Below are 17,091 nucleotides of genomic sequence, written 5' to 3'. Positions count from 1 at the left end.
TCTAAACCATGCTTTATCATGAAGTGAATTGTTCAAATAAATAAATAAATTGAAATACAATTGAGCACGCGCGCACTACAAACACGATGCTGACACTCTTCTGGATGGAATCCGCATCCACGGCCGGGTTCAAACCCCCGTTCATCAAAAACCGCCTCTCGACAAATACTAGAATTCATAAATAAATAACAAAAAACTACGGTTTCTTAATTCACCTTTAGATTTACTGAATAGAATATGAATAGGAATGTGAGAATGTGATAAGTTGTGTCAGAGTTGGAGGTTCACGCTGATTTTAGTCCCATTGAGGAGATTATCTGTTGCGCTGTCTGGTTTCCGGAATGCATGGCTCCGTGAAGATAACCATAATATCCGGCCGAGTACGCTTCACCCGCGAAATACAACGTATGATTTAAAGAAGCGCCCATCAGAGCGTGCGTATCAGCGGACATCCACGGGGGCCAGTTGGAGAAGGAGCCGTAATAGAGAGGGTTAGTATGCCAGTCGTGTACCAGGATCTCAACGGGTTCGGGCACCTGCGCTCCGTACATGCTTCGCAATACGGCGGTTAACTCAGCTTTAACAGTCGCTACGGGCAGACGGGATACTCGATCAGCTTCGTCGTCGAATACAGAAACTAGAAGTTTATTCGTACCAGCCGGATGGAGACCTACGGCTTCCTGATTCTGCCACATCGCGTAGTAACCTCTGGTCGGATGTGCGTACAGAATATATTCTTCGTCCCAGAATCGTTGCGCAGAGGCGTTAAATGAATATTTTCGTGTAGGTTCCCATCGTGAAACTGTTAAATGCCAATTGCTTATTTTTGGGAAATCTGGGTACGAATTTGACGGCGTTGCTTTGCATGACTCCGATACTGAACGTACAGATCGCGTAGTCACCGCTGAAGGTCTTTCCGGACTTAGTCTTGACCTTGACACCTTGACCGTCATAACTAACCCGCGTTATCGTTTCGTTGAGATAGAGTCGTCTGGTGGCGCCGTCTGTTAGGAATTCGTCTGCTAATTGCTCCAGTATATAACCGAACCCTCTCTGATCGGTGATGAAGAAATCTTCTTGTTTGTAATTCTCCTGCAAAGCCGGTTGATAAAGAACGGTCATTTCGTCAGCAGGGACAGCAAACTCGAAATCAACGTCAAACATTTCGACGACGTCCTCCACGGGCGTCCTGCGCATCGGCCAGCCGCCGTACCGTAAAGCAGCCCTCAGCGGAACGTCGGCCATCTTGTTTTTCTGACGAAACTCGCGAATCCGGTCGACAACTCGATTTGCCCTGGCGAACTTCCGGAACGCCGCGTCCGAAACACTTGTGACGTCATTTCCGTCGACGTCACGCGTGACGTAACTGTCGTAATTCGAAACGACGCCGGCCATTTTGTATTTTTGTCCAAATCCCACAGCGGGTTACCGTCAGTACCCTGAACGCAATTTGCTCCAAGTTCGACTATCTTACCACCGAACTCGGAAGCTTTCACTCTGCCCCCGATTCGGTTCTCGGCGTCAATGATAACGAAGTCTTTGACTCCGTGATCGTGTAGATATTTAGTGGCTGAAATACCGGCAGCGCCTGCGCCTAGGATCAATACTTGAGCGCGATGCGGCGCCTCCTCGTTTGTCTTTGCACCTGAAATTGAGAACGGATAGTCGTTTTTACAATAGGAAGTCTGGAAGAATACATTTTAGTTAGTGTCCTCTCAAGGAAAGAGGTCTAACAGTCGTGTACTGTTACGAGTAATGAAGTCATATTGATGATCAAACACGGACAATGACAGACCCTGCAAGTTCGTGAACTTTCTGTTTTTCCGTACGTTGTTATTGTATGGCAAGTATCAAATAGACTAAGTGTTCACGTGAAGACCTCTTATGCCAATAAGATAAAACCCACAATTATTTTTGTATTTTATCCTTTAAATTCTTTTGAATTATTATTTTTTATTATTTTTTATTCTTTTTTAATTCGTATTTTTGCATTTTTGTTTGTTGTGAACGTACCTAGTGCGACAGGAAACCTGAACAACACGATAAGCAGCGGCAGTGACATCAACAGCGGCGGCGATGGAAATGTTAGTTTCATGTCGACTGGTCTCCAGCGTGGTATCCTGTCTGCATGTGAAATATAGTCAGGTGAGCCGCCGCTGCAGCCACTGTTATACAGACAGAGAGCTTAACAAATACACGGCGTGACCCAAAACTTCCACTTTAAACGAAAGCTGCAATATTTTTCACCACCAGTAGAAATTTATATACCGGTACTCACGTGCTGGACGACCATCCAATAGCATATGAATGCTAGAGAGGGAGAGGGAGATGGAGAGGGAGAGGGAGAGGAAACCAAAGAAACCAAATTTATGCAGGCTTTGACACCTCACTGAATAAAGAGAAGATACGGAAAAATGTCACGGTCTAGAAAAATTGATGTTGTGAAAATAGGGCTGTAGTGTAGACCTGTAAAAGCTGAAAGGATCGATTCCCCACCACCACCGGCACCTGTTTTTTTTTTCATAGCCTAGCTACCCTAGCTATAGCCTTATGGCACCTTCTTAAGGTGCTGATAGGCCAGTGGATATTTATGTTCGTTCGGTTTGATACAGGCTCTCCCCTACCTAGCTAAATATAGCATTTTTTAGGTAGAACTATTAATGCGGGTAGTAGTAGTAGAGGCCCTGCTGACTTTTTTTTTTAATTTGAGGCTATTCGTGGGCTTTTGAATATATAGGCCTATCAAGCAAGGCCTCTTAAGCCCAATTGGAACTTGCAACCATAGGAATTTGTGATGGGTGTAGGCCTACTATGGGAAGGGATCTACCAGACATTTTTCGATCAGTCAACTGTCACGCAATCTTAGTGTCATCTAAGTCCTTATTCGTAGATGGAAAATGTTTTTTGAGGAAAATATCAACAGGTTAAGTTAAAGTCTTGGTATTTGATAATTCTAAGCACTTCATAGGATTTATCCCCTCCCGTGGAAATGGGGTTTCATTAATACTTCTCACCACCAGGGGGAGCTGAATATAAAATCATACAATTTTCCTGATTGATATCGGTACCGATGCATATTCTGTAACCACAATCCATTGCAAAGTTGTACTTCATGACATGTTCTATGATTGTTTTGAGTTTCAATTCATCGGGTTTCATGGTTACCGGGCTCAGGGGGCATTTGATATTGTTGAATAACTTGATATTTCTATATTTTATCGGTAGGCCTACATGGGTATGGTTTGTAACCATAACCATTTGCAAAATTATAGTTCATAGCATGTTCTATGATTGTGGCAAGTTTAAAGGTCATTGGTTTTTTGTATATGCTTACAAGGGGGCGTTGAATATTGAATCTGTTAGATACGTATTGAACATTTCAAACCACCTCCCAAGAATGCATGATGTCCCTGGACCTCGAGTTTATGATTGTATTGAATGTCAAGCTTATTAGATTCTGTATCTTGACATCAGGGGGCATTGAATAGCGGAAAAACTTGGTATTTCTATATTTGTTCACCAGGGGGAGCATCGATATCTAAATTGTCTCAATGTCAAGCATTTGACCAAGTGGGCATGGTGCCCCTGGACCCCTTATCAAAGTTTCAGAGAGATGGTCTATCAAAAATGTTCCTTCTTTGCCTTATGTAAGAGATCTTAAATGGTAACGTCAAAAAAATTGTTCTAATTCTTATTTTCAGGCAATGCGATTCAGAATAAGAAAACTGATTTTCCTCGAGAGTGTTTAGCTGTTTTTAAGATGAATACGGCTGAAGAAGATCATTTAGATATATTTGACGATGACAGCAGTGATTTTGATGATGAAGATGAAGTTGATGATACTATGGTGGTGGGAGAGGAAGATGATTGACAATAAATGAAACGTACGATAACATCTACGATGTTTTTATGAATAAATGATTGTACATATAAAATAAAGACGTGTACGGTAGCTAGTTATTCTTTTTCACTTAAGGGAGCATTCAAGTAAGGCATTAGAAATTCCGTAGCAACGAGGACCAAACCACTTGATGCAGATCGTTACTTGTCATAGAATCTTCGGTTGTTGCAATTTGCCGAGAAGCCCTTGCACTACAGTTGCCCGGCACTAAAACGAATATCATTACATTCTAGGGGCTAATTGCACTAAAGTTAGTCCGAGTTAACTAGAATGATAATCTATTCTAATGTAGTGTAGTAGTGTCGGTGCAAATTCAAAATGGGGACAAAATACGCTGACAATCCACCATACATTTATCCATTTCAGATTGGGTCTGCATCACTACCGGGCAGTTTAACGTAACACAATGAGCGATGGTCTTACACTCGCTGGAAATATAAATTCAGTGATTAGAAATCTCATTCAACATCATCTAAATCTATAGACAAATTATTTTTGCGCAAATTACGTTATGTAAAGCCAGAATTTAGAACTAGATATCGATAGATGCGTTAATGATTTTCGGGCTTCATTGAGACCCTTATTGTATGTACTGTCCGTCCGTCTTGTCCGTCTTTCAGTTGCTTTAGCTTCGTTAATAGTGGGGTCGATGCTGATGATACTACGAATATTTATTACACTCCAACCATTTTCATGGAGGACAAAAACAGTATTTACAATTAATTATGTAAACGGTCATTAAAGCCTTTGAAACTTAAGAAACTGGGCTCACACTTATGTACATAATATACTATTTACCCTTAGATGGACCCAGCGCGCCACCTAGCAGCAGAAAAAGGCATTTAAAACTTTATTTTTCAGCGACCGACATTGCTGACGGATCGAAATTCAAAACGCCATCTCAAAAATAGTTAGCTACTGGCCCTAGATACAAAATACAAATATACTACGGGAACTAACGCATGGGAATGTCGGGGTTCGAGTCTAAGCCCGGTAACCGTTGTTGCCTACGGCTTGCCTCATAAGGAATTAGCGATTAAAGCGGTGTACACCCGATCACGTCTGAGATATTTTACTAAATGCCGACTAGAAAACTTAACGTACCCTTCACACTGTCGTAACAGCACATTCCTCCATCTGTGATTAGAAATTTTATTTGATTCAGTGATGCAATGATGTTTACACGTTTTCAGGTAATATTCGGCCGTGTAACTCGCGAACGTGACGCCGAGAACTGCTACAACTTGAAAAAAATCCAACCACAGGTTATCACAAAATAGGGGTTAGTCGAGAATTACTCACGCAATCGCAGTATTTCTATAATAAAAAATACTTACACAAAAATGCAATGATCATCGTGGTGATAGCGTTCGATATGTTAAATCTGCAGTGACACCAAACGATAAATCATAAAGAAGTAAACTGCTAATTTCTATGAAAACCTACAATCAGCGTATTTTAAGCCTTATTTTTAGAATAAACACGTGACGTCATGTGACCGCGTCGGTTGCTGCATCAGTCCTCATTCAAATACAGTTTTCGATGATTTCAGACAAAAGTACCGCACATAGCTTTTGAAAATATTCCTAGCCTCAACCTCCGAAAACATTAGATAGTTACCCAATCGTTGGTGGTAAGCTTTTATAATCTGACGGTCTTGTGTTTGTGAAAATATTTGATCGTGTAGCTAAACCACAGACTTTACTGGACGTACAAAGTTCTGTATGTTCGCTGTCGTCTGCGCCTCTGATGACTGTTAGAGTGTAAATCAATAATATACTCTCTCCGGAGAACGTACCCACCGATCTGGTAATCATATACCACTTTCAAGAGAAAGTACGTAAATATGAATCATCAGCAGGGCAGGTGGCGAAAATTAAACTTCATCGGAAAATATACTTATTTCATATTCTAAAAAACAAAACCGAATGAAATATTGAAATCAATATCTTATCAAACCGTACATATTACAAAATTGAAATCCCTATCGTCATCCTCTCCTCATTACATTCAACTCATCTTGAAGACCGACATTCTTTATGAGGAATAGCGAAATACTTTCAATTTCGCATATCTCCAGCATAGTCGTACCATTAGGCTTAGAAAATGATACATTGTTTCTCCTAAGCGGCCGGGTCGTTTTGCAAAATGCAATAGATATTCTTAATCAAAAGCACGCCGAAAAACATTCTGAAAAACGTTTTGAGCTTTTTTTAACAATGTTTTTTGTGTCATGTCTCGCGTGAAGTTGTGTCATCCTAGTCGAATGCACAACAAGTGTAAATTAGAGTATCTTTATTGCGAACAATTCTGGCTCAGTCGCACTTGTAAATCAGTAAACCAGTACGATAACTTTGGAATGTAGTTGAAAATTGTCTGGAGCGATCAGGAACCTTATTCTATCAGTTTGTAAAAAAAAATATTTTTACACTAATCGTGAAAATAACAACTGTTGAGTTGAGAATTTCTTTAGGTACAGGTAAAACTATTATTGATCGCATGCAATTGTCAAACTTTAACGTAAGTACAAGGTTATGTTGTTGTTGGTTTTTTTCCCTTTTAACCTGGAGTTAAAGGTAAGAATATCAGCGTGTTTGATATTGGTATATGAAAGAAAATCCAACCATGCGGACCCAGCGGGTAGCAAAAAAAACATGGCGCCTGAAAATGTTAAACACGAGAATGCAAAACAGCCGAGCAGTCGATTTTTGTTAAAATGACAACCGATCCAATTTTTCTATCGATATGGAACAACCCGGCAGCCAACGAAGCAGAGCCCTCGGCTGCTTCGGGCAGATGAAACATCTCACCCCTAACATTCCAAACTACTGTTGGAGGATTTCAAAACATAAATTCATCCCTAGTCAAAATATACGAGAAACATGCTGTCAATTGTGTTAGATTTGCAGAATACGTTTATTTACGAAGTCATGCAAGCTTGCGCAGCAGCACGCTGGCAGTTCACAAAACACACATCCTGTACAGATTGAATCGATCCGCCGCACTTTGATCTTAAACACATTGCGGTTTTCTGACAATGGCTGAAAATGAAAATGCAAAGATCAGTTATCTCTTTCATTCAAACATCCTCTACAACTTGAGTCCCTCCCCCAAATATAGATTTAAGCTAGAGCTAGATATCAATAGACGCGTTATTGGTTCGGATGCTTAGCTTCGTTTATGGTGTGTGGATCTCGATGAAACTTGAATGGCCCCAATTCGCCACCTAGCTACAGAACTAGGCACTTACAATTTTTTTTTTTCAGTGACGTGATTTTGTGAAAATAACCTGCTGAACCTGGACGAGATTCAAAACGATATCTGGACATCATTTAGCTATTGGATCTATACGTACCTCTAGGTACAGCATACCCTCGCTTGCCGGGGTTTGGTTGCCGCCCGCGCACGTAGGATGAACACGCTGAGTGATTATACGGCAAGAATATTTTACTGATCACTAGAAAATTTAACTTACCTTTTACAAGTTTGTAAAAGCCTTGCTCTCTCAGTCAGGTCGGTGACCCTTCCCGATTCTCTATCGCAATGTTGACTACACATTGTCTGGTACTGTTCGACCGTGTAACGCGCAAATGCGACACCAACAACCGCTACGACTTGAAAAACAAACATAAAATTAGGGAAAATCCATCCATTGTATATCGTGAAAAAGTTGTGAGTTACTCATGGAATTACAGTATTATAACGAATTACTTACATAATAATGCAATGATCGACTTCATCGTGGTGATAGCGTTCAATAACTTTTCACTAAATCAAATGATACCTATTTGAATCATTAAGAAATTAACTGGCGAATTCTACGGCAACCTATATTCACCCTGTTTAAGGCCCGATTCCTATAATGAACGCACATGTGATCGGCCGCAAAGGCGATTAAGATATTTAATAATGATAATGATGTTCATAAATACAAAATATTGTAAAATCAAACGTTTGGATATTTCATTCGTTTTCCGATGCCTAAACCCACTGAAACACGCCAGTCGAATCATTGAATAATCTATCATATGAAAAAGCGAAATGGGTCTCAGATGTCACCCTCACTCGCTGCAGGTACCACTTCGGTGTTTTGGCATTTATCAATAACCGACAGATAACTGAGATATGTATTGTCCCCGCGTGAAATCGTTATTGTTATTAAAAGTGCGCTCTTGCCAGCCAGGAACCGTCGAACCGCTAAGCGGCCACCAGTCTATGTACCCAATCAGGGATGCGTAGCGAATCTGCCGGTGAAAACCATCGCATATCATTGGCTTAATCCAAGACTGGTGGCCCCTAAGCCGTGAGGCAATCAAACCCTGGCAAGCGAGGATGGTTCAGACGTAGAGAAGAGACCGTGTTACGGGTGTTTCCCGTGTATCGAGGGTGTTCAGTGGTAGTGAACGAACCCTAAAATTTTCATTGTGCCCTTCAAAAGTCAGTGTGAAAAAAAATTCGGGTCAAGATCTTTTTCGTCAAAATTTGTTTACAATTTTCACGTTTTATTTTGGAAAATGAAAAAAAAGTGAAAAGAATCCATTCACAAATGATTTATTCAAGTACTCAGAAAATCGTTTCAAGATCTCCGCTTATGGTATTAAGGTAAGTGTTATTTTTCTTGGTGAAAAGGTGTCTTTTTCATGAAATAGAACTCCCCCTCAATAAAGCTCGAAGCGGCCTCAAAACGGTCCTACTTTTTCTACATAATGGTATTTTCCCAAATCATTTACTGAATTCGATCTCACCGACCACATATCGATGATTTCACGCAACAGGGGAGGCTCCGTGAATTACACAATCACGACATTCGTAGCCAATCCCAGTCGTTAGTGACCCCGTATTAGCTCGCGCACCAACCCAATGACTATGGTAGTCTTCCAAGATTTCAATAGTTGACGCATCAATTAGTATAACTGTCTTTATTCTTTTTACCCCCAACCCACTTTGATCAGACACATGTCCAAGACCACATTCAAAGATAAGCTCTGATGAATGTATCTTGATCACAACTTTTAATTGAAAAATCATGAAAGAAATCTGTTAAAAGCTTTTAAACTCTAAGAGACTTTATAAACAAAAACGCCTCTACAAATTTCTCGTAAAGAGTGCATGATTACAAAGTGAACAAAGAGCTTACAAAGAGTGCATGTTTTTCCGAACAAGCAGCTTTTTGATTAATACTCAAAACATATAGTAATGCTCGATATTCGGTAGTCGTGATCATACCGCGGTAAACCTTAACCCCCCCCCCCCCCCCAATCCCAACCCCCTCCGCGAGTTATTCTAATTGAAAAAAAACTATCGAAATGTTGAGATGCTCTCTCAATCATTCACAATTATTTTTTTGTGACGAGCCCAACAGTGCCCAGATTCTAGAAAAGCTTTAATATGCGCAAAAAGAACGGTTATGGTCTTGGAATATTGTTGTGGTCTTCATTGGACACACGAAGTCACCGAAATAAATTAAACCAAATCATTCGCTTGAACAATTTTCTGCAAACTTTTCCTCCCTGATTCATTACTTACGGTTTGATGACTGTTCACGTCGCTGTTGATTCGATGTCGTCTGCGCCTCTGATGCTTGTGGTTATATACAAAATGTACCGTCTGTAAATAACGTTGCGTATTTTAACAGACTGTTTGGGTGCAAATATAATAGCGTTATTTCATCAAAGACCTAGTCGACCGAGACCCGGTAATCAAATATAGCTTCCGAGAGTTTTTACCATTGTTATTTTCGAAAATTCCAATCCCAAGCAGAACAGGTGATGAAATATCGAAGTTCGCTGCAAAAGTATATGCTATTTTATATATTGTGCAACGTCAACGATTTTGATGTTGAAATCAATGTTCTATAGAAATATGTTACAAAATTGAAATCCCTATCGTCATACCCCCTTTCAACATTCAACTAATCTTCATTCGTGTGTTTTTGGCGATCTTTATGCTGTTTAAAGGGGGAGATGCGAGCGAAGAGGGTGGAAGGAGTTCAAAATTAAATACATCGCTTTTTAGTCCATTAGGGACTTAAAAGTCCAAGCGGGAAATTGCGTTCACTTTTCGTTACTGTTCGTTCATCTGTAGACGGAATCCAGTCAATTTGGGAAGTTTTGTAGACGCTTTGGTGGATTGTCTTGATATTCAGTTGATATAGGTATCTTTACACACACAATTCAAGATGGCCGACTTGTGGCCACGTTGTTCCCAGAAATCAAGTTTTCAATGGAAATTTCGAAGATGCATCGATCAAATTTCCTCAATGTTTCCTGTACTCTGCCTCAGTACTCTGAAATACTTTACCTAGTCAAATTGAATCTAATCCCTCAATCGATGTTAAATCTAAGTTCAAAACCCATCGAAAGCTTTTAACTAAATTCGTTTTAGTTTTCTCTGCTTCTATGTTCTCTTTTTATATATGATGTAAAGCCAATGAGCATATTTTATATGGATTTTATGCTGAATAAATTATTATTACTATTAATAGTATTATTATTATATGTATCGCCAAAAGGCCCAGTATCATAAGAAAAATCGGATAATGACCTTTCTGAGACCGAAATACGTCATTTCTTGCCGTTCACATCTCGTTTGATATGTACACCTAAATTCGCTAGATTTGTTATATTCATAATTATCGCAGTGAATGTACTGGTCCTATACCTCACACCTATTTTGTCGATGTACGTTTCCGACCAGTTTAGTGGATGTTACTACGAACTCTCCGACCAAATGATCGTTTTCACCGTAACTGTCGTTCACATTCATATCGTACCGTTATTTTTCATTCTAACATCAAATTCCGCTATAACAGTTCAGTTATTTAGAGGTTCGAAAATTGGTTTCGTCCGATCAGAAAACTACGAGATCAAAACGTACGACAATAATGCTCGTAACAGTTTCGCTGGCATTTGCGGTGTTCACGCTTCCAACCACTATCACCGCATTTTTACGAGTCTCGCCGGAACAGCGAGAATTTCTTTATGACATTTTCAATCAAATCCATGTTTGTAGCTACGCGGTCAATTTCTACATATATCTTTTACTAGGACGAGAAATTCGCGAATATTTCTGTGCGAAAATCCGCTGTAGAAATTCAGACAAATAACCGTCGATTCTAAGTAGGCCTACATGTCAAATATCAACTTTTTCTGGACAGTAGACTCAGTTCGACAGTAGACACAGTTCGACAGTAGACTCAGTTCGACAGTAGACTCAGTAATAGTAATAATGATAATAGTAATATCATCTAACAAGGGATCTAGTTTAAACAATGAAGTAGTCACATAACTTAATCGTCAGATGGCGCCACTGTCTTATGAGTGGTTGAATCTACTTCTTGTTAACGAACCCAGTTCCACAGTACTGTTTTGAGTTAAGATTTGACTCCGAGTTTCATTGAAAATGAACTAATTTCAACTCGTGGAACTCTGTGGAACGGCATTCTGGGCTACGACTTCTGGGAATCAACATTCGATCATTCGAACCGATAATCACTAAAGTCTGATACGGTGTTGTCGGTGGTGTTACATCAAAATAGTATCATAGAAACTGACTTTTTGTAATTAGTCATTTTCAACCTGGTGTTTTCTTTAAAATGAATTTCGATGGCAATAAGGACGGCATTGAATATCGATAATCTACTTCCAAAACGTGGCCAGTGAAATCTGAATACAGATGCATTTGAATCCTGGTATCCCATCTTCCCGGTCTTAACATTGTCGGTCAGTTAACATTATCGACAATATTAAGCAATGTATTCTATCGTTCAAGGCTTCAATAAAACTTAGTTAGTTTTCTCATTAAAATTTCTATCATCGCAACATTAAATATCAAGCGAAGAAAATTGATTATTGGTACACGGGTACCGGTATATTTTTAGTCGTACAAAATATCGTTTATACAGCATTACGTCGTTCGGATCTGGGCTTACCTTCACCCAACAGAAAACCTGTTGGGGTTTTTATTGACCACGATTTATTCTCACGGAAGGACCAAGGCCAAGTACACCTCAAGGAGTCAGCAGGACTCGAACCCGCTTGTCACTCAGCACTGAATGATAGCGAATAAAACAGCATCACGCATTCATTGAACTAACTGAACTACTGGGACTGACTCGGAATCGTTCGGCGACAGTTACAGCGGAAAACACCGACAAGTTTGTGTCGGAAAACTCTCAACGTTGTAACGTATATAAAGAAATTCACGCAGAAAACGCTCTGTCGAGGAATCGTGAACAACTTGGTTAAAAATGGCCACAGCATCATTGAATAGAAGTGGAGGATTGGGTTTTTATATTCAGTGATTCTGAAGCCATTAATTCGACGCACTAACGAGATAATCAACTGTTGCAACTTGTGCCAACAGTCACATATAGCGTATGGCATTACTAGCACCAGATAAACAAGAACTATTAGTAGAAGTGTTTTACTGGTTTCAGTTTTATGACGACTGTTGCCATCTGAGGCGTCAATACGTGTTTTACCTCCACGGCGAATTCTAGCAGTTGCCACTGATGTTGTTACTACAATTAAAGTCGGGACTATATCACGAATAAATACCGCAACAGATCTGTATGTACGAATTATGAGGGTGTTGTCTGGATAACCACCACCACATAAGAACTTGAAGTAGCCAATATTTGATACCCTAATTCGATTAGATATCGGTAAATCCAAGTTCAAAATTAGTGCAAAAACGATTACAATTATTACGGCATATCTACGGCGAGTTACTGTGAAATGTTTCATGTGGAAAAATGGAAAACGAACGGAGAGAAATCTCTCGATAGAAATCACAACGATGATATAATTAGACACAGTGATCGCTTGACTTTTAAGCAAATACTCGATATAACATATCGGAATATTCTGTTCAATTACACGATAGAAATAATACCAATAATGATAAATCGATGGACATGATGCGATGGCATTTATCCTCCTAGGAAAACTCTTGCATTCCGGATAATATCCTAGTCCATGGATTATAGTTATTACCATGATGTAAGCGAATTTTCTTAAACCAAACAACACGACAAGTTGATCCGAAAACGCTATTGTTATGAGATAAGGGAACGTGTAACGAACCGACTGATATTTGCGACACTTTATCAGTAAAATGATCGTCAGAAAGTTGAGCACGCTTCCCAGCGGATACAGGAACAATACTTCAGTGAAATCAATGCGTCTATAAACATCGTAATCACGGAGAAAATGTACGAAAGCCAGGATAAACTGCGGCTGTTGTGGCCGTGGCGGAGGTGGCGGCCGCGTCGGAGGTGGCAGCGGTGGCAGAGGTAGCGGAGGTAACGTAAAGTTTCTCATCGTATATAAATCTCACGAGCGTTTGAGAAATAACTTGAAGTTTTCCTCCTTCGCATCAACTGATTCAGTTCTATGTAGCATCGAGTTTACGATATCTCTCCGCGCTACACATCTCTGTCTGTCTTACGTCTGACGATTGGTATCCTCTTCAGATTGACACTCCCTGTTCTTTCCATACATGGTTGTTGAACGCGCTTCGAATCTGTCGGCTTTATGCAGCAACATGCAAATTACAGACGAACTGTGAACTTTCTCGTCGTGTATTATTTTTGAAATCACGCGCAGAAATATGTATATATATATATATATATATATATATATATATATATATATATATATATATATATATATATATATATATATATATATTCCATATATATATATATATATATATATATATATATATTCCATATATATATATTCTATTTCGTGGTTTGGATGCAACAATATGAGATGAACTCAAACTATATATATTCACTACTAAAGCCGCGGCATAACTTTGAATATCCAGAACCATTCCATCCAGCTGTACGTGCTTCGATTTCCGATCGATTTTCGAGAATCGAACCCCTATTTTTTGTTTCCGACGAATCGAATCGATTAAAATCGAGGTTTATCCCCTTTTTTTGATGGAAAAAAGAAGAACATGAACTTATTCAATTGAGTCACGCGTTTAAGCGACAACGTTTTGAACCACCAGTGTCAGGCTCCATTTCGCGTCTGGAAATTTGCAAATTTGTTTTTCCTGAGCTCGATGAATTTCTATCAAATGGGAAGTCGAAACAGCAGTCCCGATGATACCCCTGACCTTGACCTACGGAGGCTGCTTTCAAACCACGTTGTGATTGCTGTCGTGGTCGGTTATTAATCATCGGAGCGCATGCAAACAAACGAACAACCAAAAAATTCATTAACCGTCCAGGAATTATCGTCCAGGAATTTTTTCAGTAGCCATCAATAAACCGTCTGATAAACTCGTGCATCGGGTAACGATTGGACCATTAATTTGAATTTTTGGGTCAAGTTTAATGTATGGCAAAATAGTTAATAATAATAATAATAATAATAATAATAATAATAATAATAATAATAATAATAATAATAATAATAATAATAATAATAATAATAATAATAATAATAATAATAATAATAATAATAATAATAATAATAATAATAATAATAATAATAATAATAATAATAATAATAATAATAATAATAATAATAATAATAATAATAATAATAATAATAACAAATATAGTAATAATAATAATAATAATAATAATAATAATAATAATAATAATAATAATAATAATAATAATAACAAATATAGTAATAATAATAATAATTATTATAATAATAATAATAGTAATCTTTATTTACATTGAAATTATAACATAACATAACACTCAGTTTTAGATAGATATATAAATATGTTATAATGCAGTTCGCGCAGAACTGCGAACAAAAGGATTCATACCCATTTCGATCAACGAAATCAATCAAAATTTTCATTGTTTAACTCGGATTCAAACACGAATCACTCATCACAAGTTATAGAGCCTATTTCTGCTGTAATGAGGGTACATCTGTTTAAAACTAAGCTCGATATATAAACCTAAACTAAGTTTCCTTTTCACAACAATTTGTTGCTCGCGAGCAGCTTCTACCACAGGGGCTTGTAAACTGGCTTGGATTTTACTTCCGGGTTGTTGATAATCTCGCGAGAATGGCGCTAAATTTAAACTGCAAATAAATTCAAAATATCACAGAAATACCTCTTGTTGATGTTGTTTATTTATCCACTGTAGAGTTTCGATAAACAATTAGCTGTTAAGGATCAGTATCAGCGGGCGCGACGCCTTACTATATTAAAATAACAAGGGATGAAACGGCTTCGCTTTTGCCTGTGACCGTATTGATGCGGCGGAAACCACTGCGCATGCGCGGCAACTTTCCGAAAGGTTAAGATCAGTTCAAGTTCAATTGATTCTTCTCAAAAACCTATGTCAAGCCAAGGCAATCACACTTCTAAGGAAATTATCAATTTTTGAATTGATGTAGAAAAACTATAATGTGTAGTTTGATTGACAGCTCACTAGCGCTCGGAAGTTGCCTCTCGACAAATACTAGAATTCATAAATAAATAACAAAAAACTAGGGTTTCTTAATTCACCTTTAGATTTACTGAATAGAATATGAATAGGAATGTGAGAATGTGATAAGTTGTGTCAGAGTTGGAGGTTCACGCTGATTTTAGTCCCATTGAGGAGATGATCTGTTGCGCTGTCTGGTTTCCGGAATGCATGGCTCCGTGAAGATAACCATAATATCCGGCCGAGTACGCTTCACCCGCGAAATACAACGTATGATTTAAAGAAGCGCCCATCAGAGCGTGCGTATCAGCGGACATCCACGGGGGCCAGTTGGAGAAGGAGCCGTAATAGAGAGGGCTAGTATGCCAGTCGTGTACCAGGATCTCAACGGGTTCGGGCACCTGCGCTCCGTACATGCTTCTCAATACGGCGGTTAACTCAGCTTTAACAGTCGCTACGGGCAGACGGGATACTCGATCGGCCTCGTCGTCGAATACAGATACTAGAAGTATATTCGTACCAGCCGGATGGAGACCTACGGCTTCCAGATTCTGCCACATCGCGTAGTAACCTCTTGTCGGATGTGCGTACAGAATATATTCTTCATCGTCCCAGAATCGTTGCGCAGAGGCGTTAAATCGCATGAATATTTTCGTGTAGGTTCCCATCGTTAAATGCCATTTGCTTATTTTCGGGAAATCTGGGTACGAATTTGACGGCGTCGCTTTGCATGACTCCGATACTGAACGTACAGATCGCGTAGTCACCGCTGAAGGTCGTTCCGGACTTAGTCTTGACCTTGACACCTTGACCGTCATAACTAACCCGCGTTATCGTTTCGTTGAGATAGAGTCGTCAAATTTTTGGCCAAATCCCACAGCGGGTCGACTATCTTACCACCGAACTCGGAAGCTTTCACTCTGCCCCCGATTCGGTTCTCGGCGTCAATGATAACGAAGTCTTTGACTCCGTGATCGTGTATATATTTAGTGGCTGAATTACCGGCAGCGCCTGCGCCTAGGATCAATACTTGAGCGCGATGCGGCGCCTCCTCGTTTGTCTTTGCACCTGAAATTGAGAACGGATAGTCGTTTTTACAATAGGAAGTCTGGAAGAATACATTTTAGTTAGTGTCCTCTCAAGGAAAGAGGTCTAACAGTCGTGTACTGTTACGGGTAACGAAGTCATATTGATGATCAAACACGGACAATGACAGACCCTGCAAGTTCGTGAACTTTCTGTTTTTCCGTACGTTGTTATTATATGGCAAGTATCAAATAGACTAAGTGTTCACGTGAAGACCTGTTATGCCAATAAGATAAAAACCCACTATCTACAAATTAGTTTTGTATTTTATCCTTTAAATTCTTTTGAATTATTATTTTTTATTCTTTTTTAATTTGCATTTTTGCATTTTTGTTTGTTGTGAACGTACCTAGTGCGACAGGAAACCTGAACAACACGATAAGCAGCGGCAGTGACATCAACAGCGGCGGCGATGGAAATGTTAGTTTCATGTCGACTGGTCTCCAGCGTGGTATCCTGTCTGCATGTGAAATATAGTCAGGTGAGCCGCCGCTGCAGCCACTGTTATACAGACAGAGAGCTTAACAAATACACGGCGTGACCCAAAACTTCCACTTTAAACGAAAGCTGCAATATTTTTCACCACCAGTAGAAAGTTATATACCGGTACTCACGACCTGGACGACCATCCAATAGCATATGAATGCTAGAGAGAGAGAGGGAGAGGGAGATGGAGAGGGAGAGGGAG

The 17,091-nt window shown here is 39.4% G+C and overlaps 2 protein-coding genes across 2 annotated transcripts; both read right to left on the bottom strand.

Annotated features, from left to right (window-relative positions):
• Nucleotides 1–284: 284 nt before the first annotated feature.
• LOC141914571 (uncharacterized) lies at nucleotides 285–1,395 on the bottom strand. Its single transcript, XM_074805805.1, has 2 exons — nucleotides 888–1,395; nucleotides 285–802 (listed from the first exon to the last, which is right to left on the bottom strand). The coding sequence occupies exons 1-2, from the start codon at nucleotides 1,393–1,395 to the stop codon at nucleotides 285–287; spliced, it is 1,026 nt and encodes a 341-aa protein (XP_074661906.1).
• A 14,071-nt stretch (nucleotides 1,396–15,466) lies between these two features.
• On the bottom strand, nucleotides 15,467–16,834 carry LOC141914568 (uncharacterized). Its single transcript, XM_074805799.1, has 3 exons — nucleotides 16,753–16,834; nucleotides 16,143–16,385; nucleotides 15,467–16,059 (listed from the first exon to the last, which is right to left on the bottom strand). The coding sequence occupies exons 1-3, from the start codon at nucleotides 16,832–16,834 to the stop codon at nucleotides 15,467–15,469; spliced, it is 918 nt and encodes a 305-aa protein (XP_074661900.1).
• Between the last annotated feature and the right edge of the window lie 257 nt (nucleotides 16,835–17,091).

The sequence above is a fragment of the Tubulanus polymorphus genome, unplaced genomic scaffold (genome assembly GCF_964204645.1).
Source record: "Tubulanus polymorphus unplaced genomic scaffold, tnTubPoly1.2 scaffold_44, whole genome shotgun sequence".
In the NCBI taxonomy this organism is placed as follows: domain Eukaryota; kingdom Metazoa; phylum Nemertea; class Palaeonemertea; order Tubulaniformes; family Tubulanidae; genus Tubulanus; species Tubulanus polymorphus.
Note: the sequence above shows the minus strand (reverse complement) of the source record. Positions and strands in the feature narration are given on the sequence as shown.

What these genes read in the sequence shown, in the direction of transcription:
- LOC141914568 (XM_074805799.1), bottom strand. Translation starts at nt 16,834, where the DNA reads ATGAAACTAACATTTCCATCGCCGCCGCTGTTGATGTCACTGCCGCTG. An exon ending in CAGGTTTCCTGTCGCACTAG is followed by an intron (nt 16,386 to 16,752) that starts GTACGTTCACAA and finishes TCTCAATTTCAG; the next exon opens with GTGCAAAGACAAACGAGGAG. An exon ending in TCAACGAAACGATAACGCGG is followed by an intron (nt 16,060 to 16,142) that starts GTTAGTTATGAC and finishes CTGTACGTTCAG; the next exon opens with TATCGGAGTCATGCAAAGCG.
- LOC141914571 (XM_074805805.1), bottom strand. Translation starts at nt 1,395, where the DNA reads ATGGCCGGCGTCGTTTCGAATTACGACAGTTACGTCACGCGTGACGTC. An exon ending in CAGCGGTGACTACGCGATCT is followed by an intron (nt 803 to 887) that starts GTACGTTCAGTA and finishes GGCATTTAACAG; the next exon opens with TTTCACGATGGGAACCTACA.